At 39.5% G+C, this 26,821-nt stretch overlaps 1 protein-coding gene across 9 annotated transcripts in view; it reads left to right on the top strand.

The window, feature by feature from the left end:
* Nucleotides 1-26,821, top strand: part of LOC103026485 (IQ motif and SEC7 domain-containing protein 1) — a 296,017-nt gene that overhangs the window by 221,427 nt on the left and 47,769 nt on the right. For 7 of the 9 annotated variants that reach the window (XR_007423895.1, XR_007423896.1, XR_002650850.2 and 4 more), the window contains 2 exons: nt 23,558-23,828; nt 25,079-26,334. Coding sequence is in view for 6 of the 9 variants with exons in the window: in XM_022676789.2 (XP_022532510.2) it covers nt 23,558-23,828; nt 25,079-26,334 (1,527 nt within the window). In the remaining 3 variants the exon portion in view is untranslated. Of the gene's footprint in view, nt 1-1,118; nt 2,609-20,380; nt 20,565-23,557; nt 23,829-25,078; nt 26,335-26,821 lie in introns of those variants that run through there. The other 2 variants (XM_022676794.2, XM_022676791.2) reach the window with 2 other exon arrangements.

Below are 26,821 nucleotides of genomic sequence, written 5' to 3'. Positions count from 1 at the left end.
CTGCCCCCTCTTGAGTCCACCACTGGCAGTCCATTGTAGTCTCCAGTTCAGCCATTAGCCGCCTGGACTGGAGCTCCTGCGTGACCACCGGGGTTCTGGTGAAGATCCATCATAAAGAGGGTCAAACGCTGGGAGAGCTCTGCCGGTTTGGAGGCGGAGTGTGTCGCAGAGTGTGTGTCCTTCTCAGAGAGAGAGTGTGTAGTCTAAACAGCAGTGGAGTGTTTGGTGTGACTCATAAACAAACAGAGGAGAAGAACAGAGCAGAGCTTGAGTTGAGGGTTACTCAGTTCTGCTGGAATACAGGCCAGCATGGAGCCAGAGGGAAGTGTCAGATTGCAGTGCTGTTCTAGAGGAAGATAAAAGTTATCAGAAGCAATAAAGAATAAAGTATTTTATTATATATATTGAGCTACACATGCAGAAGTAGTGTGTCATTCATTAGTGGCATGGAGTTGTAGAGGTTCTTAATGGAGTCCTGGGATAATCCATCAGATCCAATATTCTCACACATTTCCTTCAGCTTATTTGGTCATGCCATACCTCTCTCTCTCTCTCTCTCTCTCTCTCTCGTTATCTATCTCTTTCACACCACCTCTCCTTTCATTCTTTCTCTCTTTCTCTCTACAATACTTTTCCTTTTTTCTTCAATCTGTTATTTTCTTCACATTACCATCCCCTCCTCTCTCTCTCTCTCTCTCTCTCTCTCTCTCTCTCTCTCTCTCTCTGTCTTTCTTTACAACACTCTCTTTCCTCTTTCTTCTTCCATCCACCCTTCCTGGGAAACTATTTGTCATATTTATTGACTCTCTGTATTACCCTCTCTTTCTGTACAATACTTTTACTTTCTCTTTCTCTTTCTCCTCCCATTCCCTTCATCTTTTTTCTCTTTCTCTCTATCTCATTATGTATTTCACCCCACCTCTCCTGTCATTCTTTCTCTCACTCTTTCTGTAAAAAATCCTTTCTTCTATTGACATTACTATCTCTTTTTCTCTCTTTCTCTCTCTTTCTCTCTTTCTCTCTCTTTCTCTCTCTCTGCATCTGGTGATGCATATGGCCATGACATAGCACCTGTGTCTATAAGGCAAGCTGTTTAGTTGGCAGAAGTATGTGGACAAACATTGTCCTGTTGGAATAGTGCACCAGAGTGTACATTCAGAATAGATTGGGCCATTGGTTGCAGGACTTAATTAACGTAACATTGGGCTGTCAAAGTGCCTGTAATGAAGACCAAATGTGATCTAGACCTTCAAGATGTGTTCATCTTTGTGCTTCTTCTACACTTCATCACTGAAGATAATTCTGTCTGGCACAAAACCATTGCAATGGCTGGTGACATTGATGTGTTGATGTGGCAGATGGGCAGATGGCATTATGATCTAGGTGCATGCAGTCCTAAATTGTGCAGCCGTCTGCCAATGGTGTTGACACTAACAGGAGGACTAATGTAGGGCACCACTGCTCACTGAAAGAGTGTCCCCAATGCAGTGGAGATGTGTTCTCTGGAATGATGGTGCTCCATCCAATGCTTTTGGGACATATTGGGAATGAGTTGGGGGTGATCGTTCAATATGCTCATCTTACTAATGCTTTTGACATGGAATGCAATCAGATCTTTTCAGCAATTCTTCAAAATCTAGTAAAAAGGGCTTCTCTGGACAGTAGAGACAGTTTTTTCCAACTAAGACAGAATAAAGTCTTTTTTAATGCTTTCTATTTTGGACGAAACAATGAATGAGCTGTTGTGTCCCAATACTTTTGCCCATATATATTGTATAGCTCTCTCTCTCTCTCGCGCGCGCTCTCTCCCTCTCTCTCTCTCCATGTGCCGAGGGCTCTATTTATAGAGGTGCGTCCCCCCACTTGCCGACCCACACTAACATTCCTCTGCTGTCTTTGAAGAGAGCCAGCAGAATCGTCCTGCAGTCTGTCTCTCTCTCTCTCTCTCTCTCTCTCTCTTGCTCTCTTTCTGTACAAAACACTCTCTTTCTTCCATCCTTCCTTATTTCCTTCCCTTGACATTACCATCTCCTTCCCTCTTTCTCTATTGCTCTCTCTCTCTCTCTTTCTTTCACCTGACCTCTCCTGTCATTATTTCTCTCTCTCCTTCTCTTTCTGTACCACACTCTCTTTTTCTTCATCCATCCTTCCTTCTTTCTTTCCTTCCCTTGGCATTACAGTCCTGTTCCCTTCCCTCTCTCCCTCCCTCTCTCTCTCTCTCTCTCTCTGTCCTTCCATTCACACACAGCACACACCCCCTTTTTTTTCTTTCCTCTTCCCGAGCTCCCACCCCCCTTCCCTTCACACTCACTCCTCGAGAGCTGTGGGCCAGTTCTCAGTGAGCGAGGGAGCGAGCGAGGGAGCAGGACAGACAGAGAGAGAGAGAGAGAGAAAGAGAGAGGGAGAGAGAGAGGCGATGGATTGCTGGAGTTACTGGGCTGCTGTTCCAGGCCGCCGGGGTGGAGCAGGGCTGGGCGGCCGCAGGCTGGGCTGATGGTGGGTCAGTGTGTGCAGTCTCTGTGAGTGTCGTTCTCCAGGCAGATATGTGGTGTTTGCAGTGCAACTCGGAGAAGACCCAGTCTCTACTGGAGCTGGAGCTGGATGGCTGGTAAGGCTGGGGCAGTGTGTGTGTGTGTGTGTGTGTGTGTGTGTGTGTGTGTGTGTGTGTGTGAGTGTATGTGTGAGTGTGAGAGTATAGTAAAGTACTCCTGCTGGAGTTAGGGTAGGTTGTGAACTGGTTGTGGTGGTTGCATGGGTGTTATATGGAGGATGGTGTGGAGATCTCTGGGGGCAGCAAATGTTAAATGACGTAATTGAAATGGCCTTCAAGTTCCACAGCAGAAAGTTTAGACAGACAGACAGATAGATTAGTAGATAACTGGATACATAGGTCGATAGGTAGACAGAAAGACAGCTAGATAGATAGATAACTAGATACATAGACAGATAGGTCAATAGGTAGGTAGGTAGACAGACAGCTAGATAGATAACTAGATAGATAAGTAGGTAGATACACATACAGCTAGGTAGATATATTACTAGATAATTAGTTACATAGATAGGTAGGTTGGTAGATAGGTAGACAGACAGACAGACAGATAGATAGATAGGTAGGTAGGTAGGTAGGTAGGTAGACAGGCAGCTAGATAGATAGATACATAGTTAGACAGATAGAGAGACAGACATACAGCTGGATAGATAGATAGGTAGATAGATATACAGACAGCTAGGTAGATAGAGAACTAGATAATTAGCTACAAAGGTAGGTAGGTAGATAGGTAGATAGATAGATAGATAGATAGATAGATAGATAGATAGATAGATAGATAGATAGATAGATAGATAGATAGATAGACAGACAGCTAGATAGATAACTAGATTGATAGATAAGTAGGTAGATAGACACACAGACAGCTAGGTAGATAGATAACTAGATAATTAGTAACAAAGATAGGTAGGTAGATAGGTAGCCAGACAAACAGACAGGTAGGTAGGTAGGTAGACAGACAGACAGACAGGCAGATAGATAGATAGATAGATAGATAGATAGATAGATAGATAGATAGATAGATAGATAGATAGATAGATAGATAGATGAACAGCAGATAGATATGTGGCTGGTTAGATAGATATATAAATAGATGGATTTATTGACTGGCGGAAAGACAGACAGACAGATAGACAGACAGACAGATAGACATCCTTTGTACTAGAGGTTAGTACTTTCGATTCTAATCAGTTCACATTGGTATCTCATCTACGTCTCATTCAGTGTTTATGCAGAGCTGTCATATTAACATGATGAGAATGCAAACCAGCTAATTTACATATTTTAGTATTGTCCCACCCACACAGGAAAAAATAGTGAGGAGTAGTGGATTGCTGCTTTCTCATTGGTCCATTTGCTGCACGTGTTTTGCATGCTCCTCGCTTGTACACAGCTGTAAAAAAATGACTTGTAGATGACTTGAAGTTCATGTGGAATATATATATATACGTATATATATATATATATATATATATATATATATATATATATATATATATATATATATATATAATATATTTCTGGTTTGAGTCAGGCTTTGCAGTACAGAGATCTTAGTGCAGAAGTAGATTGGTGGTTTATTCATGAAGGCATCTTCACGAAGCGACCACTCTCCAGAACCGGCCGTTGTTTTGAGAGGTCCGTTCCCAGCCTGTTAAATATTACATACGTTTCAGCAGTTCATCATCCTGCTAAGTGCTTGATGTAGGGGAGGGCTGAACATCGTGATCGTCACTGTCACGCAAATAACTCGTATCTGCGACGTAGTTACTTTGTAGAAGATGGAAACAAACTTCTTAATTTTCAGTAGAAGTCTGGGTACAGCAATTTAATTTTAGAGCATTTCTCTTGGTCCATTCATTGGGAAATTTGGGCACAGTATAAACAGCAGACTAAGACACTGATGCTGTGGCCCAAGGATTGTGAGTCCATCAGCAGCCAGAGTCTGAGAGAGCACTATTGGCTGATGGCTGGTTGGCTGGCACTAGCATCTGTTAGCTAAAGTATCAGAGCTGGGGTCCGGCACTCTCCTCCAACTGCTTTGGCTACAGAGTAATGCTGCATTGTTGGCAGTTGGAAAAGAGGCGGAGTCTGACTGTATATGTTTTGGAGGAAGCTAGGGCTTGACAATATGGTCAAAGAATATATCAGAATATATTTCTTAATTTTGGTCCATACAATATAATTTTGACTGCTATTCAGATACTCTTTCATGCATAGTACATAGAATTTTAGTACAGTTTTTCTGCACATCATCTAGTCTAACATGTTTTTTAAAGCTCTCTATAATTAAATATATAATGAAATTCATATTGTCTGTATGCGAAGAAAATGTGTCACGATGCATAAAATATCATCATATTGCCTAGCTCTAGTTGGGAACATTGTATGTGATAGGACGATGGGTGAATTCCTAGTGAGAGGGATGGTTTATTGGCCTAGCAACTTGGGGATTGGGCAAATGTGGATTCGGATAACTTTTTGTAATGTCTTGGTTAGACAATATAGTCTTTATTAAAGGAGAAATCTGGTGTAAAATGGACTTTGGGTTGTAGTAAAACCCCTAGCATTCACAAATATAGCACTTTTAGCCAAAGCTTCCAACAGACTTACAATGATAGTAATAGGGGCATATAGTTGCCCATGCAAATAAATGGCTATTTTTACACCATGAACAACCCCAAAGTAGCTCCACACTTTATTGGTAGATTGATCTAAGTGTTAAATTAAGTGAACAAACCAACTCAACCCAAAGCAACCAATCCAAAATCAAACCAAACCATAACCAACCCAACCAAACCAATCCAATCCAATCCAATCCAATCCAATCCAATCCAAACCCAAACAAAACCATAATCAATCCAACGCAACCAAACCCAAACCAAACCAAAACCAACCCAACGCAACCAAACCAATCCAAACCATAATCAATCCAATGCAAACTCAAAGTAGCTCCACACTCCATTGGTAGAATTTGGAGGACCCTTATGTTTAAAACGAGGCACTGAGAGCTTTGAAAGTGCACAGATAGTTTTATAGATACACGGTTTATACACGCAGAACCTTTAGCTAGTTCTCCCTGAGCTGAGATCTTGAACTTAAGTCACAATATGTCGACTGATGAGCATGAACGAATAGGTAGGATAGGATAAGAGATTGCATAAATTAATTCAGCGGAAATGCATGAATATTATAAAGATATTTCTTAGCAACAGGTGGAATTCATGCAATTAAATGATAATATACAGGGGTTGGACAATGGAACTGAAACACCTGGATTTAGTCCACAATAATTTATTGTGGTGACGGACAGTTCTGGTGGAAACAGGAGAGTTGAGGTGCACATTGAATTCTGTCGTGATTTGATCAGCCGTGGTTTTATGTTTTTTGGATACAATCCTGGTTAGCACCCGAACATCCCTTTCAGACAGCTTCCTCTTACAGCGTCCACAGTTAATCCTGTTGGATGTGATTGGTCCTTCTTGGTGGTATCTTGCTGACATTACCCTGGATACCGTGGCTCTTGATGCATCACAAAGACTTGCTGTCTTGGTCACAGATGCTCCAGCAAGACGTGCACCAACAATTTGTCCTCTTTTGAACTCTGGTATGTCACCCATAATGTTGCGTGCATTGCAATACTGTATTTTGAGCAAAACTGTGCTCTTACCCTGCTAATTGAACCTTCACACTCTTACAGCTCTTACTGGTGCAATAATGTGCAATTAATGAAGATTAGACACCAGACTGCTCCAATTTAGCCATAAAACCTAAAATCTCACACTAAAATGACAGGTGTTTCAGTTTCATTGTCCAACCCCTGTATCTGTAGCATTGTAAATAAATGCTACAGCCTCTTTCCACAGTGTTCCCATTTCGAAAAGCCTACAGTATGTTTTGTACATAGTAACAAACTGTGGAACGTCCAGGCAGCTACGCCAAACGCATTGGTGTGGACGTCCTCCAGACAGAAGCTGTTTTTTAGTCTGCTGTGATATATTGGACTCAACAGTGTCACAATTCAACAGTGCCAGACCAGATCAGGAAACAGCCTGCGTTAGGGGATCTGTTCTGCTTCCTCAGGTTCACATGTACGTTCCACACTCCCTCTGCAACACCAGCGAGCTCTGCGTCCAGCTCTGCGTCCTCCCAGAACCGCCCGGCACCGTCACTACCGACCACAAACACCAGCCAAGTAGAACCACACTCTACAGATCACTAACGCTACCTTTAACAGGGCCGCTGCTGATTGCATAACGTCTGGCATGCGCCCCTGCCCATCGCCATTTGCCTCGCCAGTTCCTCCTGCTCCTCTTGCCAGTTATATTACACCATGCTGTCTGTCCCAAGCTGCTCTTGGCTCATCTCAGATAGCAGCAATGTACTATTAGCATTTAGCGCTGGATTAGAACACAGAGCATGGAGGTGTTTCATTCTGCGTCTTAAAGAAGCACCTTGGTGTAAAACTAGCGTTTAATTTCTTATTTTTTTAGCATAGCATGGCATCTTTTTACCTTTCAATATGGTGAATTGCTTTTGAATTACTGTATTGGATGTAATTCACACAAAACCAATAAAAAAACATTACTGATGAACCATTACAACCCTACTGATCCTTGAACCATATACCCTGGAACCATGTACCCATTTTAATGCTATTCAATGCCCCGCCCCCACCCTCGCAAATCAGCGCCGAGCTCTCAAAAAACGTAATAGGCCCTTTAATCAGGCATTTAAATGGAGAGGAGAGTAAACACTACACCTGGATTTTTAGTCCACTAAAATCAGATTAAAACCAAACTAAACCAAAGCAACCAATCCTATTCAAACCCAATCCAATCCAATTGGTGGATTTGTTTGGTTGCTTTGGGTTGTTTATGGTTTGGTTGCATTGGTTATGATTTGGGTTTTGCTTGGTTTGTAGAGTTGGGTTGGTTATGGTTAGGTCGTGTCGGTTATGGTTTGGTTTGGTTGCTTTGAGTTGGTCATGGTTTGGTTTGGTCGCGTTGGTTATGGTTTGGTTTGGATTGGTTTGGTTGCATTGTGTTGGATATGGCCTGGGTTTGGATTGGTTTGGTTGCATTGTGTCGGATATGGTTTGGGTTTGGATTGGTTTGGTTGCATTGTGTTGGATATGGCCTGGGTTTGGATTGGTTTGGTTGCATTGGGTTGGTTATGGCTTGGGTTTGGGTTGGTTTGGTTTGGGATTGGATTGGTTGCATTGGGTTGGTTAAGGCTTGATCGCATGGCTTATTGTTTGGTTTGGGTTTAGATTGCTCTGGTTTGGTAGATTTGCTTTGGATTTGGATTGGTTGCTTTGGTTTTGGTTTACTTGGTTTACCATTTAGCTCAATCTTATGGACTACACCTCATAGTTTGGTCTGATTGAGGTCAGATCAAACCTATGTGTTCACCTAAGTTATTAAAGTGGACTAAAATTATAGTGTAGTGTAGTGTTTACTCTGGCTTGCATCAGCAAACATTTTGATTTGATTTGGTTTGGTTTAGGTTTAGTGGCGTTGGTTTAGTTTATCCGAACGTCCTGTTGTTCAACTATCTCAATAAACTTCCCTTAACCATCTAAAAAATCTCTGAATTGGAATTGTAATTTATGGTTGACTGCCATAAATGCAAGGCAAGCCTTTATGATATATTGCATTTCAATCAGATATTTTTTCAAACATCTCTATCCCACATCACACATACAGTATAAATGCTTTCCAGATTCACCAGCTGAGCCTGTGAAACCATAAATACAGAATAAAGCAATGCCTACATGTTTTATTCATTGAAATAAAGGGATTTCTCAGACGCAGAAGAGACGTTACTATACCAAACAATGAAGCAAATGACAAAGTTTGCCTCAGACTTAATAACAGACAAGGCCCTTCAGAAACAAACGGCCCTTCATCACCTCAGGATATCACCTCCATTAAGGATGTCTGGCAATGCTTAACTCTCCCAGTCATAGTCTTGCTCGAAATGCTATAAATTCAACAGCAAAGCAAAGAATGATTAACATGTTAGGAATGTAGGGGAACCATATGCTAGCAGTGGCTCCTAAAGGGAGGAGGGGTTGTGTTTCATCTCCCCGGTGAGACTGGAGGCTGGGTAGGGGTTGCTGGTTGCTTCCTAACAGGCAGGCTGGAGGATGTCGAGGTATGTCCAGCTGTCAGTGATTTACGGTGGAGGCCAGACCCGAACGTCTAGATACATCCAGCTGAGCACTCGACCCATTTCCACCCCCTATACTCCACCTATGTCCCTCAATCTTTTGCTCAAAGTTAGCTTAGCCTTTTATCCAAATGTCCTTCAGGCGTCTCACTAAACTGCCCTTAACCATCTCAGTAAATCTCCCTCAACACAGTTGCTGCAATTGTCTCAGAAGCTTTTTCAAAAATGTCCTTCCCATAACTCCCTCAATCTTGTTCCCAAATTCTAATCTTCCCCTTAACCCTTGTGTGGTGTTCGGGTCTATGGGACCCGTTTTCATTTTTCATCAAATGATACTAAAAAAATATTTTTTTCTAACTCAAACTCATTGGCATTGGCTCATTTTTTGTGAAAAACATATATCAAAACACATTTTCAATAAACACACACTGTACACCCCCCCCCCCCCCACACACACACATTTATATTACATACAGTATGTTTGGCCAAGGGCTAATAAACATTGCTTCATTTGTAAAATTGAAACTAAACCAATTTTCTACTCATATCTTGAGTTTAATTCATTTTCTTTTACATTTTATTAAAAAAATAATAATAAAAAAAAGAGTAGCACCTTTTGAAAGAAATGTAACATAAGAAAGGTAAAGGGCAAATATTAACCATGTAAGCTGTTTATATTGCTTGCAATTTAGGTGAAGCGAGCATGTGTAAAGCATTTTAATGTAAAATTGCTTAATTTTGCTGAATTAAATACAGGTAACAAAGAAAACGAGTAACAAAAACATGAACACCACACAAGGGTTAAACATCTCCAGGTCTTTTCCCTCCATTTCTCTAAAATCTCTCCTTAGACATCTCTCAAGTTTTCCCCAATTATCTCCAAAAACTTTCCTCTACCATCTCCTCAAACCTATTTTTCCAAATATTTCCAAAATTCCTCTAAATTCCTCTCAACCATCCCCCCCAAACTTTTCCTAATCTTGATCCTTAAACATCTCTCAAACCTCTTTTTTCCTTAACCCTTGTGTGGTGTTCATATTTTTGTTACTCGTTTACTTTGTTACTTGTATTTAATTCAGCAAAATTAAGCAATTCTACATTAAAATGCTTTACACATGCTCGCTTCACCTAAATTGCAAGCAACATAAACAGCTTACATGGTTAATATTTGCCCTTTACCTTTCTTATGTTACATTTCTTTCAAAAAGTGCTACTCTTTTTTTTATTAGTTTTTTAATAAAATGTAAAAGAAAATGAATTAAACTCAAGATATGAGTAGAAAATTAGTTTAGTTTCAAATTTACAAATGAAGCAATGTTTATTAGCCCTTGGCCAAACATACTGTATGTAATATAAATGGTTATGGGGGGGGTGTACAGTGTGTGTTTATCGAAAATGTGTTTTGATATATGTTTTTCACAAAAAATGAGCCAATGAGTTTGAGTTAGAAAAAATATTTTTTTAGTATCATTTGATGAAAAGTGAAAACGACCCGAACACCACACAAGGGTTAAAGTTGTCCTTAACTTTCATCACTAACATCTCTCAGACATTTTACAAACTTCTCTCAAGCTTTGCTACAAATGTTTCAGAGGCATTTACCAAACCTTTCTTCTCAAACTTCCCTTAATAATCTTCCCCCTATTTTTCCAAACCTTTTCCTCAAAGGTCTCTCTGCCTTTTCTTGAAATTTCCATCGATATTTGCTTCAGTTGTTCCAAAGCGTTTCTCACAAACTTTCTTCAAATTTCTCCCCAAATGTTTAACTTCTCATATAATTATTTTGCCTTTTTAAGTTTTCTTCAAATCTCTCCTCAGCCATCTCACAAGTCTTCCCCAATTATCTCCCCATAGTTTCCTCACCAATTTTCTTAAATTTCTCTAAGTATATTTCCAAAACTTCTGTACATTTACCTTAGACTACTCTCCAAACGTCTCTGAATATTGTTCCCAAATTTCCTTCAACCATCTACCAAAACTTTTCATCACCTCCTCCTGAAGTGTCTCAGTCTTTGTCCTCAAACTATTTTTTTTAACTTTACTTCGAATATCTAAAAACCTACCCAAATCTACCCCAAATTTCTTCACAAATTCTACCAAAATAAGTTTCTATCAAATGTCCTTCAACCTTTCACCCAAACGTCCATTCACATTGTCTCCAAACTTCCCTTTATCTTCTTCTTCCAACTACTTTCAAATCTCAAATACCAAAACTTCTCCTTATCTTCTCCCCAAACATCCTTCATTCTTCACAAGTTGCCCCTCCAACCATTCTTTAGATCTTTTAGATCTTTTCTTCAGTGTCTCTCAGCCATCTCCGCTAATGTCCCTCTTCCTTCCCCCAAAGCTTTCCTTATCTTTCTCCTTCAACTTCCCTCAAGGTTTTCATCAAATGTCCATCAACCTTCTGCTGAAACCTCCCTGAACACTCACCCCCAAAACTTTTCCCTCAGTCCTCCTCTGAGTGCTCCCCTGGGCTCCAGACTAACAGCACCAGAGGTTAATGTATTCCATCACCAGTTGGGGAAAAATTCCAACATTCCCAGTCCTGTGAGTATGCAGGGATAGATGGCAGTAGGGGGGAAGGGGTGGGTGGAGGGGTGGAGGGGCAGGAAAGGGTCCATTGCAGTTCTGGGAATCCAACCTGTTAATGAAGAGCAGGCCTGTGCAGAGTGTGTGTTTATATGTGTGTGTGTGTTTGTCTCGAGTACCCCACACACTGCACCATCACCCTACAGCATGACAGCATCTTCAACTGGTTCACCATATGTTCCTGAAGAACATCACAAAACAGATGTTTTCCCTCTGCTGGATCCATAACACAGAGATAGTAAATGTACTACTGCCAAGGATGTGGTGTATCTGGATGCTGGCCCAGTGGTTCCCAACCCTGGTGCTGAATAAAACCCCACAGTTAGTTTACTCTGGTCTGCATCAGATAATCGGGTTTGCAAACATTTTGGTTTAATGGATTTGGTTTAATTTAGTTTAGGTTTGGATTACGCTTGGTCTTGGTTGGTTCTGGTAAGGTTTGGTTTGGTTGCTTTGGTTTGGTTTGGTTTGGTTTGGTTTGGCTTGGTTTGGTTTGGTTTTCAACCCAACTCTACCAAATCAATCAAAACCCAAACCAAACCATAACCAATGCGACCAAACCAAACCAAACCATAACCAATCCAAACCCAAACCAAAATGTAACCAACCCAACGCAACAAAACCAATCAAAACCCAAACCAAACCATAACCAATGCGACCAAACCAAACCAAACCATAACCAATCAAAACCCAAACCAAAATGTAACCAACCCAACGCAACAAAACCAATCGAAATCCAAGCCAAACCATAACCAACCCAATGCAACTAAACTAATCGAAATCCAAACCAAACCATAACCAACGTGATTAAACCAAACCGTAACCAACCCAATGCAACCAAAACAAATCCAAACCAAACAATAACCAATGCAACTAAACCAATCGAAACCCAAACCAAACCATAACCAACACAACAAACCAAATGTAACCAAACCCAACTAAAACCAAACATAATCAAACCCAAACCAAACCATAACCGACCCAATGCAACCAAACCAATCCAAACACAAACCAAACCATAACCAACCTAATGCAACCAAACCAATCCAAACCCAAACCAAACCATAACCAACCCAATGCAACCAAACCAATCCAAACCCAAACCAAACCATAACCGACCCAATGCAACCAAACCAATCCAAACGCAAACCAAACCATAAGCAACGCAACAAACCAAACGTTATCCAAACCTAAAATAAACCAAATCAACCAAATACAACAAAACAAAGCCAAACCAAAACTTTGGACAAGCATTTAAGGGACAGCAGTTAAGGGACATTTAAGAGAACAGCTAAAAGAAGTTCAGGGAAAAGGTTGCAGGAAATCTTGGAGAAAGTCTGAGAGGAGTTTGGGGTGGGTTTCTTTTGAAATTGTGGAATGTGCTCCACATGAACCATACATTAAAACGTTGCAGATGTTGGTCATTTACATTGTTTGAAGGCTTGTTGAGTACCCTAAGCTTCAGATATTCATGTCTGTGTGTGGTGCTGATGTTATATGGAGCATTGTCCTTCCTCCGTCATGTGAACTCCAGCAGCTGCTCTTTCCGGTATGCTCTTTTTCTGACCTCGTGAAGGTGAGAGTCTGCCTGTAGGCAAAAATGCAATGCAGTCAGAGTGTCTTGGTGCCTCTAATACACACTAAAACCACGAGCATACTCTTCAACATACTTGCAGACTTTCACCCTTACATGTCAACCTTCTCAAAAGACGTGCAAGAACTCTATTATCTTTGCCCTTCTTCTGCAGAGTAATTGTCTGTAAGTAATTCTTTTCAATCTTGCCCCATTTTCCTTCCATTTTCCCTTTCTTGGTAGATCAGGTACTCATACATGACTCCACCGAGTGCAATCGCCTAGCCGTATTATGACATCCTTCCCTTCCAGTAAGCGTCAGACCAGTTGTGTCCTCATATTCTCTCTATTTGTGTGCAGTGGTGAGAGGGGATGCTGGGTACTGGTAGTGAATTGAAAGTCAGATAGCAAAGAAACAAAGACTTAGTATTTTACATTCAAGGAAATGTAGTTGTTCCGTGTCTATTTCTGGTCATTTTTTGACCATGAAACAAATAAAAATGACTAAGACTAGGACTGAGACTAGGACTTAATGTCAAAGCAGCATATACAACAAATACGAACATAATTCAGTTCCATATCTTTAAATAGTATAAAGAACTGTAGACTGTAGACTTCTAGGGTAAAGGGTGCTTGTATGCATTTTCACACTGTGCAAGCAGATAAAGGCGTGAATGACAACAGCAAATACTGTCTTGTGGTTGCGACTTTATAAGAAAAGAAAACAGGGCTGGTTTTCACAAAGAATTTTAGCATGAATATTCGGAAGCAAACTTTCTTTACCGAAACTTGCATACACCCAAGCCTAAGGTGTTAAATGCTATGGCTAATTGGGAGAATATTGAGAAACATTTGAGAAAATGTTTGGAGAATGTTTGGGGTTTAGGGAAGGTTAAGGGAACATAGTTGAGAAAGTTAAATGAAATTTTGGGAAAGGTTGAAAGAAGTTTGAGGAAAATGAAGAATAAAAGCTGTTTAGGAAGGAAGTTGGAGAAAAACTGGATAAAAGTTGAGGAAAGTATGAAGAAAAGAACAGAGAGAGAAAGTTAAAAAGAGGGATGATGAATGTTTGGGTAGAATGTTGCAGGAAATTTGGGAGAAATGCTGAGAGAAGTTTGGGAAGAAGGTTGAGGAAAGGTTTTGGTAAATCTAAAGAAAATCTAGGGAAAATGTTAAGGAAGTTTGAGGTACAGACTAAAGAAAATGTGTAGAGAAGGTTAAGGAAAGTTTGGGGTCAAGACTAAAGAAAGTTTGGGGTACAAGGTTGGGGAGAGGTTGGGATAAGTATTGAAGAACATTTGGGGAGAAGGTTGAGGAAAGTTTGGGGTAAAGACTGAGGAACATTTGGGTAGAATGTTGAGGAAAGTTTGGGGTAAAAACTAACAAAATCTGGGAAGAAGGTTGAGGAAACTTTGGGATAAAGACTAATATGTTTTGGGGGGGGGTTGAGGAAAGTGTTGAGTAAAGACTGAAGACAATTTGTGTAGAATGTTAAGGAAATTTTGGGGTAAACACTAACAAAATCTGGGGAGGAAAATGAGGAAAGGTTGGGGCAAAAGCAAGAAAATTTAGGGAGATGGTTGAGGAAAATTTGGACTAAAGATTAACAAAAGTTTGGGGAGGAGGTTGCGGGAAGTTTGGGATAAAGACTAACAGAAGTTTGGGAAGGAGGTTGAGGGAAGTTTGGGGTAAAAACTAACAAAATCTGGGAAGAAGGTTGAGGAAAGTTTAAGATAAATACTGAAGAACATTTGAGGAGAAGGTTGAGGAAAGTTTGGGGTAAAGACTGAGGAAAATTATGAAAAAAAATTCAGGAAAGTTTAAGGTAAAGACTATTTTTTTTGGGGGGGAGGAGGTTGAGGAAAGTCTTGAGTAAAGACTGAAGAAAATTTGGGTAAAATGTTGAGGAATGTTTGGGGTAAAAACTAACAAAATCTGGGGAGGAGGCAAAGGTTGGGGCAAAAACAAGACAATTTGTGGAGATGGTTGAGGAAAGCTTGGACTAAAGATTAACAAACGTTTGGGAAAGGAGGTCAAGGAACGTTTAGGGTAAATACTGAACAAAATTTGGGGAGAAGATTGGGATTAAGATCAACTATAGTTTGGGGAGGAGGTTGAGAAAAGTTTGGGGTGAAGACTGAAGAAAAACTGGGGATAAGGTCATGGAAAGTTTGGGGTAAAGACTATCAAACGTTTCTGGAAGAGGTTGAGGAAAGATTAGGGTAAAGATTTGGGGAGATGGTTGAAGGACATTTTGGGACATGTTTGAGGTCAAAGTATGGAAGATGTTTGAGGGGAAATTGCGGGAGAGCACCTGAAAGAAATTTGAGGAGAGGTTTGAAGGAATTGTTTTAAGAAATTAGAGGGAGGTGAAGGAAACAAAGAAGAAAAAGAGAAGATTAAAAGAAAACTGGTGAGTTGTTTGCTGGGAAATGTATGAGAACACCTGAGAAAGTTTGAAAAGAAAGGACAAAGGAAATTTTGGAGAAAGCCTAAGAGATGGTTGGAGAGAAGTTTGTTGAAAATGTTGGGCTCAAGCTAGGCCAACCAGATAAGTAAGAAAGAACCTGCTAAGCTACAGGCTAATTGTGACCAGAATTTGAATCTGACCACTGACCACCCTGACCAATATGCATATTTGCAATTTGCATCTTTAGGGATGCCACATGACACAGCTGGGACACTTCAGGACAGTATCTAGCAGGACTTTCAACCAAGTGTCACCTGTAATATTTGTAATGCTCTTTATCCAGGAGATCAATTATCCAGTGTGGCTTGTGTTCAGTTGTGGGGACATATTTTACTGTGCCAAAAAAAATCAATAAATGTCAGTAAATGATAAAATAAGAACAGTAGCATTAATCGCTAGTATTGGCTTTTTTCTCCTGGCAGCTCTTTCTACTCTTGGTTTTAAATTTACAGCCAGTAGAGTGGAGTCCATAGATCAGAAGATGAATGCCCTCACAGTAAACCCTGACTGAAATCCGTGTTGACGCTGTACTGTGGAATTTTTCCTGCTTCTTCTGAGTCAACTTCACATAACGCAGAGACGTGAAGTGACTGCTGGGTAATCTGTGGGTGAATTCTTTTTGTCTGGAGTCTTTGTGCTGCTGGATCCTTGGGATGGTTAGAGATTACCACTCAAAAAGCAATGCTTTTGATATGCAATTCCATTGCAGAAACATCTATATATCATACTGTCTACAGTATAGAAGCATTCTAAAGTATGACACTAGTGTGCAACTGTATTACGCTATTTGCAACCCTGTTGTTTTACCTCAGGATAAACCACCTTTTTTTAACATGAAATTATCTGAAAGTGGTCATTGCGTTTAGCCTCATTAGGCTTTAACTTTCATCTGTTGGCTAGGTATATGTAGACTTTGGTTTTGTGAAAAGAAAATGAGTCAACCACCCTACCTCATCCCTCATTCCTGAACTTATCCCAAAAGTACTGAATGGAGCTCCACCCACAGCTCAATGCATCCAGGGTATTGGTACATTTGTCCCGGGCTTACTGTCATATTATACTCAGGAACCAGGATATTGATACATTTGTCTCAGGCTTACTGTCATATTATACTCAGTAACCGGGGTATTGGTACATTTGTCCAGGGCTGACTGTCATATTATACTAAGGAACCGGGGTATTGGTACATTTGTCTCGGGCTTACTGTCATATTATACTCAGGAACCGGGGTATTGGTACATTTGTCCCGGGCTGACTGTCATATTATACTCAGGAACCGGGGTATTGGTACATTTGTCTCGGGCTCACTGTCATATTATACTCAGGAACCGGGGTATTGGTACATTTGTCCCGGGCAACCGGGGTATTGGTACATTTGTCTCGGGCTGACTGTCATATTATACTTGGCAACCAGAGTGTTGGCTCCACCTTATTTTTTGTTCAGACTGCCGTATTGTACCCTGCATCTGGGGTGATGGTACATTCGACTTGTTGGCAAAAGTGACTTTGACCACTTCCCATAGTATACTCAGCAACTGGTGTTTTGGCACATATAACACTTGGCTTTTCCGAGCATTTAGGTAAGAATTTGGCCTAAATTCAAACTGGAATCAGGCTGTTTTTTCCCCTTTTTCTAACAGATATCATCCAAAAACAGCTTTAAAGAAGTTTTGCTTTAGACTGGTAAAGAGCGAGCTGAGCGTGACAGTGGCAGGAAACCTCTCTGAGATGAGACGGGGAGAAGAGCAGATAAGGAAACTGCAGCAGTTTTTAAATTGTTGAGTTAAATTCTTCTTGACAGAGCAAAGTGTGTCGGCCTGTTTAATGCAGAGCTTCTGCTGCTGCTGTTGGTGGAGGTGGAGGCGGAGCTGATGGGCGGTGAGGGCTGGAACTCTGATGCAAGGTGAAGTGTCTAAACTCCTATAATGAAAGGTTCCTGTGTGATTCTTGGGTTTTAAAAAGGGTTATTATCAAATTACTGTTCCTTTTGGCCCTCAGATTTTTACTTTTTTATTCTTTCGACTTCTACTCATATTTATAAAAGTTAAAATCACAAATAAACCATATTTTCAAACCTAATAGCTTTTTATTGTCACTCTTAATTTCTTGTCATGCATTTGTCCATTTTATTTTAATGAGAATCATCATTTATGTAGAGTTGCAGACATGTTAAGTTGTTCCCATTGATCTTATTCTATTTCAAAGATCCAATATTAAACATATTAAAATGAACCTCTTTATACACATTTACTGAACAAAATGTACTAAACGTTTTGTGAAGGTTAGCATTCCTGTGTGTAATGATGTGTTCATTTAAAGTACTCTTTCTCTCTCTCTCTTCTCACTCTACTGCCCTTTTACCATCCCATAATAGTTTATAATGCATTATGAATTTTGATCTCAATGCATAACAAGCTGCGTTAATATGTTACGCATATTAAAATGTAATGAGTTACAGTATCATATCATATATCAAGACACAGGTCTGTCAGTTTAGTTGAATACATTATTAATACATTACAAATGATTTGATGATCTCTCTCTCTCTCTCTCTCTCTCTCTCTCTCTTTCTCTCTATCACGCCCTCATGCCCTTTCTCGCTGTCCTCTGTGTACATTATTTTACCATACACGTCCTATATGGATCTCTGGCCTTTAGAACAGCACACTGTGTGGAAATACCACCCCAGAGAGAGAGAGAGACAGACAGACAGACAAGATAGATAGATAGATAGATAGATAGATAGATAGATAGATAGATAGATAGATAGATAGATAGATAGATAGATAGATAGATAGATAGATAGATAGATAGATAGATAAAGAAATAAAGATACATGTAAAAAGAAAGAAAATTAAGAAAGATTCATGGAGAGAGAGAAAGAGAGACACAGAAAGAAGAAGGAGAGAGAGATACACAGAGAAAGAGATAATGTAGAGAGAGATACAGGATGAAAGAAAGAAAGAAAGAAAGAAAGAAAGAAAGCAACAAACAAAGAAAGAAACAAAGAAAGAGAGAGAGTTGCATGGACAGAGAAAGAGATAGAGATAGAAAAAGAAAGAGAGAGAGATACACGGAGAGAGAAAAAGATAGATAGATAGATAGATAGATAGATAGATAGATAGATAGATAGATAGATAGATAGATAGAGAGTGATACATGGAGACTGAAAGAAAGAGAGTGAAAGAAAGAAAGATAAATGTAAAAAGAAAGAAATAAAGAAAGATTCATGGAAAGAGAGAAAGATATAGAGATACATAGAGAGAGAGAGAGAAAAGAGAGATACATGGAGAGATAGAACAAGAGAGACATAGAAGCAGAGAGAGAGAGAAAAGGAGAGAGACAGAGAGTTAGAGAAAAGAGAGATAATGTAGAGTGAGATACAGGATAAACGAAAGAAAGAAAGAAAGAAACAAAGAAAGAGAGAGATACATGGACAGAGAAAGAGATAGAGATACAAAAAGAAAGAGAGATACATGGAGAGAGATGTAAAGAGGGAAAGAGAGAGACACAGAGAGAGAAAGAAAGACAGAGATAAAGAGAGAGAGATATAGAGAGAGAAAGAGAGATACATGGAGAGAGAGAGAGAGAGAGAGAGAGAGAGAGAGAGAGAGAGAGAGAGAGCGCAGCGTCACATTTTGCTGTGACAGATGGTGGAGGAGGTTCGGTGCGTGAGCCATTATGCAAGAAGTGTGAATTTGAGCGTGTCAGAAGTAGTTCACTTCCCCACCATCACAACACCACACACCAGCAGATACAGCTACTGCTACTGGTGCTGTTTACTGGTGGAAAGAAGTAAACTGGTGGACAGGCTCTTGTGTTGGTGTCTGTTTGGTGTAGTGAATGATAAGAAAAATAAGAGACCACCTAAAAATTATGAGTTTCTTTGATTTTACCAAATTGAAATCCTCTGGAATATAATCAAGAGGAAGATGGATGATCACAAACCATCAAACCACCAAACTGAACTGCTTGAATTTTTTGCACCAAAAGCAGTGTGTAAGACTGGTGGAGGAGAACATGATGCCAAGATGCATGATTAAATTAAAACTGTGATTAAAAACCAGGTGAATTCCACCAAATATTGAACTCTTCCTGAACTCTTAAAACTTTATAAATATGAACTTGTTTTCTTTGCATTATTTGAGGTCTGAAAGCTCTGCATCTTTTTTTTGTTATTTCAGTCATTTCTCAAATTACATTTTCTGCAAATAAATTCTCTAAATGACCAAATATTATTTGGAATTTGGGAAATATGTTGTCTGTAGTTTGTAGAATAAAACAACAATGTTCATTTTACTCAAACATATACTTATGAATAGCAAAATCAGAGAAGCTGATGTATCTTGGCATCATGTTCTCCTCCACCGGTCTTACACACTGCTTTTGGCTTTTGGATAACTTTATGCTGCTTTACTCCTGGTGCAAAAATTCAAGCAGTTCAGTTTGGTGGTTTGATGGCTTGTGATCATCCATCTTCCTCTTGATTATATTCCAGAGGTTTTCAATTTGGTAAAATCAAAGAAACTCATCATTTTTAAATGGTCTCTTATTTTATTTTTTTTTTCAGAGCTGTAACTGTGAAGACAGATGGTTTTTCTGTTATGTAAGAACCTAGTAGATGGAAAAGAAACAGAAATGTAACAGAAATCACTGTGTTATCAGTTTCTGTATCGTTTTAAGATGAAGATAAAGGCCTGAGGGTCCTGGAGAAGAAAGAGTGTGCGGTGAGTAGAGCTGAGTAGAGCTGAGTAGAGCTGAGTAGAGCTGAGTAGAGCTCTGAGCTGAGCTGAGGGGGTGTCTCCTCTTACAAAGTGAAACTTCCTTGTTTATCCAGCTACAGACGCAGCCACCGCTCGGCTCAGACCTGCCCCAAAACCCGCCGTTCTCTCCAGCTATTCGTCAGATCCTCCGGCCTGAGCCGAGCTGCTGCAGCTCTGCTGAGGTAAATCCAGCCGTGCTCTGCTGTTTGATCTGTTGGAGCTCTAAAGCGTGGTTCAGATCAGCGTGATCAGCAGATCATGACGTGCTGTTCCGGGTAAATGATTGGTCTTCGGTTCGCTCTCATAGCGGCAGACTTTGCCGTCTGCTCTGCACTTTGAGCTCGTTCTTTCCATAATGGCCGATAAGATCTGGAGGAAGAGCTGGGAGTTCTTTGGGAACAGGAGTCCGTTCGTTGGGAGACGGGCTGGGCAGAGGAAGAGTGAGTGAGTAATGGGTGCCGTTACCATATGTAGAGTGTAGGGTTACCAAATCACAGTGTCTTCAGTCTGATTAGTACCTGCTGGATTGTTTTCTATCATATTCAGCATATCATATATGTGTTTTATTGGCTGAAACACTAAAACTAAATCATTTTAAACTTTTTTTTTATATCTAACCACCTTCAGACAGCATGTAACTGGTTTAGTTGAGCTTTTCTTTTACCTTGTTATTTATTTAAATTATTTTGTCTTTTTATTTGTCTAATTTTCTAAAATGTATGTTTTACCATTTTACGCTTTTATTTTATTTATTTTATTAATTTCATCCTTTCATTTGTTTTGTTAAATGAATAAACCCAGATAAGTTGAATTTACTTTTTTTTTTAAAAATGAAAAAAAAAAAAAAACAATTGCTTTAAAAAAGTAAAAAAAAGTAATGGGTAATGAAAACTTGAAAACGTTTAAGTTAGCATAACTTATAACATCAAGTTATTACAACTAAATGGAAAGTTGATTTAACTTTTTTTTTTTTTTTGTTAAACTGTAAGACGGGATAAATTAAATTTACTTTAAAAAATTGAGGAAACCGTTAAGTTAAAAAAGTTAAAAAAGTAATGGGTATTGAAAACTTTTAAGTTAGCATAACTTAAAACATCAAGTTATTACAATTAAATTGGAAGTTGATTTAACTTTTCTTTTTTTTTTTCTTTTTTTTATACTGTAAGACCGGATAAGTTGAATTTACTTAACTTTTTAAGGCAGCTGGTTTGCTTAATTTTTGTAAGTAATGGGTAATGAAAACTTTTAAGTTAGCATAAATGAAAACATCAAGTTATTACAACTAAAATCAAGGAAAACTTGATTTATTTGTAAGGTAGCTCAGGGGGAATCACTACACACTGATGGTGAGTGTTAGTCAGAAACTGTTGGACACACCCAGTATGCAAATAGATTGTGACAGAAGCCAATGGAAAAGAAGCTGTTAATGGCAACAGACTAAAATCAGTTATTATAAGTATAATAACTCAAAGATCACAGTTTGAATAGTACAGTATATGGGCCGACAAATGTTCAACTAACTCAAAATAGTTGAGTATTGTTTAGAAATCTCCAGTTTTATGTAAAACAGACTTAAATCATTTGAGTTTAATTAACATATGGGTTTACAGTGTGCCTTTACTTTTGGCCTTTTACATTTTTATTTTCATTAATTGTCTTCCTTTTATTTTTTGTATATTTTTTTTACTAATACTAATTTTCAATCACTTTAATGTTGTGTAAGCTCAGCTACATTAAAAACGAGGGTTACCCTCAATGTATTTACTGAGTGAAAATAAAGGTTGAGTGATTGATTAATTGATTGATTGGTTGATTGATTGATTGATTGAAGCTCAGTTGGAGCTTCAATATTTTTGGAAAAATTGGACGGAACTTGATGATTGATTTTCAGTGATTTGCAGTTATAAGTGATCTCTAAAGTACTGTAAGTTTATCTGCTGCTTTGATCAATAAATGTGATTATAAGCTTTTATATGTGTGTATGCTTGGGTTGATCTTGGTGTTTCCTGTTGTAATGTTGTCATACTATAGATTTCACCACTTTTTAACTTTTCTGTTTTTTTTTTCATGCTCATACTCTGTTTTGTTATTTCATTTCTCATTTTCTGTAAATAAATGCTCTAAATTACAATATTTTTATTTGGATTTTGGGAGAAATGTTGTCTGTAGTTTATAGAATAAAACAACAATGTTCATTTTACTCAATCAAAAATAGCAAAATAGAAAATTTGTCATTTTGGAGCTTTTTGGTGCATTCATCATGAATTTTGCTGTAAATTATTAAAAAAATGTAAATTTTACGGGAGGTAGAGAAAAACAATTCTAAATAATTTAAAACATTTCTATATGTTTATAATTAAATGTGTATCAATGTAAGATGTAAAATAGCTTTGCTGTTATGTAAAATTATTGCATCTCAAAAAAGTATAACTTTTCAGGAAATGTGAAAAAAACACTTTTTAACATGTAATGGTAGTCAATGTAAAAAAACATATTCCAAAAAATATTCCAACTCCTTTTTGAAACATTTCTGTTTGTTTATTTATTTGTTATTTAAAAAATGGCATTTCAAAAATACAAATTTTACAGGAGACAGAAAAAAACTTCTAAATTTGAATGAAATTTTATTTAAAAAGTTCTATATCCAAGTCTTTTTAAAGCATTTGTATTGGTCCACTTCTTATGAACATCACTGTAAAGACAGAATAGATTTTCTGCATCAAAAAAATGTCAACTTTTCAGGAGAAGGAAAAAACATATTTACTTTAAATGGAAGTCAATGTACAAATAAAATGATTGAATTGATTTGTTGCTATGTAAAAAATCTTGTATCTTTATCTTACAAACTAAACAAATGAAAGTCAATGAAAAAGAAATCAATAAAAAGTATTTCTAAGTATTAAGTATTGAGTATTTCTATTGGTCCATTGATCATGAATATTACTGTAAAGAAAAATAGCTTTATCTTTATGTAAAACTCAAAAATATCTCAAAATTAACAACTTTACAGCAGAAGAGAAGAAAAAACATTATTAATTTTTAATAAAAGTAAAAGTAAAACTTTGGTTCTCTCATCATGAATATTATTGTAAAGAAAAATGGATTTGCTATTATGTAAAACTCTCAAAACTCTCAAAAATATAATTTTTTTAACAGTAATTCAGTGGAATTCTCTATTGGTCCATTCCATTCCATTCCATTGGTCCATTCATCATGAAATGTGTAAATTGGTCCATTCATCATCCGGTGTCACAATTTTATGTTGAATGGACCAATAGAAATGCTCCAAAATGACTGGGAATATCTTTTTAGATTTTTTTTCCATTAAAACCTAAGAAGAAATATGTTCAGACACGTCCCAGAATGCCTCACACTTTGTGTGATATATATTGATATTTAATGAGTTTAATGAGGGATTGTGTGTTGTTGTGTTGCAGTGTGGAGGGGGAGGTACAGAGCAGTGAACCGGCTCCTCTGGACCGAGGGTCCGGCTACGGCCCCCTGACCCACAGTTCCTCCATCAGCCCCGACACCTTCGACGGCTCGGGGTACGGCCAGTCCTCCCAGCCTGGCCCCCAGCGCCCGCGGAGACCCAAACTCCAGCACTCGCAGTCCATCCTCCGCAAACAGGCCGAGGAGGAGGCCATCAAACGCTCGCGCTCGCTCTCCGAGAGCTATGAGCTCTCCACTGACCTGCAGGATAAACAGGTACGACTGCTGGAGAAAATTATTTCACTATTTCGTTACTGTTGTTAACTGTACTAATCAGAATCAGGGCAGTTTATTAGATGTTACTTATGTAATTCCTCTTTAATGTAATTTAAACAGCTTACATTTCTCTTTTTTGCATTGTTTTATAAGACAATTTGACTAATTTCTTACTTTAAATTCTAACAAAAACAACAATTTCTAACCAAGATCAAACCAGTGCTGGGAGTCTCGGTTTGATCGTGGTGAGATCTTGATCCGAACTCGATATTGAGCTGATCAATCAAATATACTCCTCATGTTTGAGCTAAACAGCTGTTCAGGTGCAGTTTAACCTGATTTATTACCCAGATTAATACCACAGCTATTAACTAATGCCTGTTAATATCTGCTGCTGCATGGTACATGATAATATTTTTATTATTCATATATTATATTAATTCATTATAATATTATTTACTAAGGGAGTAGCCATGAATTTGGGCTGGAGATAGACGGGCAGTAAGGGCTTATACTGAAAAAGAATATCAGCATATTTATTGAAGAAGAAGAAAAAAATAACAAATTATCATGAACTAGTTCATTTAAATTAGTATGAACTGAACTTTAAACCAATTTATTATAAATGTGAACTGGCTCAACACTGGAGTCAACTGATTTGGACCAGAAAAAAAAAAAAAACTACAGGTGAACGAATGCTGGGCATTCATTTAAGGTTTTATGGCTAGTACAGCTGACCCCAGCCCACTCGCTATTCACTGGGGTTCCCCAGGGCTCCGTACTGGGACCCCTTCTCTTTTCCATCCAAACCACCTCTCTAGTCCAGGCTATCCGCTCACATGGCTTGTTCTACCATTGCTTAACCTATCCAAGACTGGACTTCTGGTTCTTCCAACAAACAGTCTAATCTATTCAATCTATTCTAACAGAACTTCACCAAAGCCATCGACTCACTCTCACTCTTCCTGACAAAGGTTTCTAGGAACCTGGTGTTATGGTTTGATGACCCGTTTTGATTTACACTGCTTTTAGCAGTACAAAATCAGACAAATTCAACTATTTCTAATGCAACAGGCCACCCAACTCTTGGTACAAGCTGTGATCATCTCACGCCTTGACTGCTGCAATGCAGCAAAATTTGATAAAAGTGAAGGGATTACTGACAAAATCTGCAAAATTTTCTGCAATAATCAGCTAAAAAAAATCCATGTAAACTCACTCTTTGTTGTCTTTCTTGTCTGTTCTTCAAGGTGGCGATGCTAGAGAGGAAATACGGTGGCCGTTTCATCAGCCGCCATGCCGCTCGCACCATCCAGACGGCTTTCCGCCAGTACCAGATGAACAAGAACTTCGAGCGCCTCAGGAGTTCCATGTCTGAGAACCGCATGTCGCGGCGGATCGTTCTCTCCAACATGAGGATGCAGTTTTCCTTCGAGGGACCTGAGAAAGTCCACAGCTCCTTTTTTGAGGGCAAGCAGATGTCCCTGTCTGACGAGGGCAGTCAGATGGGAGCTGTGGTGCAGACTGAGGGTGGGGACGTGGTGCCTGTGCACATGGCGGCACCCGCGGCTCAGAACGACCTCAGCGATGCTATCACGGAGCTAGAGGACGCGTTTTCTCGGCAGGTTAAATCGTTGGCGGAATCTATAGACGATGCTCTGAACTGTCGGAGCTTGCACGAAGAGGAGGAGCCGCCGGAGCAGGTGCAGGACTTGCAAGGCAAGCTGCCGTACCAGGTGAAACCTGCTCACGGCGGCGATAGACGTAAGCTTGATAACATGATGGCGTCGTACAGCGACGTGACTCTCTTCATCGACGAGGAGGATCTTTCGCCTCCCATCAAGCTAACGCACCGCTCGGCAGATCCGGCGTCCAGCACCGAGTCCGAGCAGCGCGCCCAGTCCGTCAATTCCTCGCAGGACTACTGGTCCATGGACAACAAGGAGGACAAAGTGGACACGGACACTAGCTGCCGGAGCACCCCTTCGTTAGAGTGTCAGGAGCCGAGGCTTCGCATGGACCACCTACCGCTGCTAACCATTGAGCCGCCCAGCGACAGCTCGGCGGAGATGAGCGACCGCTCCGAAATCGATTCTGTAAAGAGACAAAGCGTCTACGAGCAGCGAACCGTCGCCGGTCCGCAGGCCAGCCCCAAACACATAGCGCACGGTCTACCTCCAAGAGGGCCCTCGCTTCCCCGGGATGAGGAGCCAATCAGGCACCGGCACCGCCAGCTGGAGAGCCACCTGGCCATCAACGGGAACCGACAGAGCAAGTCGGAATCGGACTTTTCAGACGGGGATAACGACAGCATCAACAGCACTTCAAACTCCACCGACACCATCAACTGCAGCTCGGAGTCCTCGTCCAGGGACAGCGTCAGGGAGCAGACGCTCAGCAAGCAGACCTACCACAAAGAGACTCGCAACAGCTGGGACTCGCCGGCTTTCAGCAACGACATCATCCGAAAACGCTACTACCGCATAGGCCTCAACCTCTTCAACAAGTACGTATTCCGTTCTGCCTGTGCTGGAATTGGGCTGAAGGTTCATTTGGTTCATTCAGTTGGTTTGTTGTAGTTTAGTTGTACCTCAGGAAGGAGAATTTGATGTTTATAATTCATATGTTCACACTTAAAAATCAGACAGAGAATAAGACCATGGCTCTAGTGTCAGTAGTAGGGCTGTAACGATTAGTCGATATAATCGACAATGTCGATTATTTAAATTTGACGACTACGAATTTCATTGTTGACTAATCGTTAATTTGTAACAGTCCCGCATTACACAAAGTGTAAATTATACATTTAAACAACATCTAGACATTTAAATGTCTTTTAAATCTCATTTTTTAGCTGTTTCTATTGTTTTTAGAGGTGGAGGACATGGCAGAAATAATTGTTGACTAATCGACTAATCGAAAAAGTAATCATCAGATTAGTCGACTACCAAAATAATCATTAGTTGCAGTCCTAGTCAGTAGCTTGAATCCCA

This window comes from Astyanax mexicanus, chromosome 13 (assembly GCF_023375975.1).
Source record: "Astyanax mexicanus isolate ESR-SI-001 chromosome 13, AstMex3_surface, whole genome shotgun sequence".
Lineage (NCBI taxonomy): Eukaryota > Metazoa > Chordata > Actinopteri > Characiformes > Acestrorhamphidae > Astyanax > Astyanax mexicanus.
Note: the sequence above shows the minus strand (reverse complement) of the source record. Positions and strands in the feature narration are given on the sequence as shown.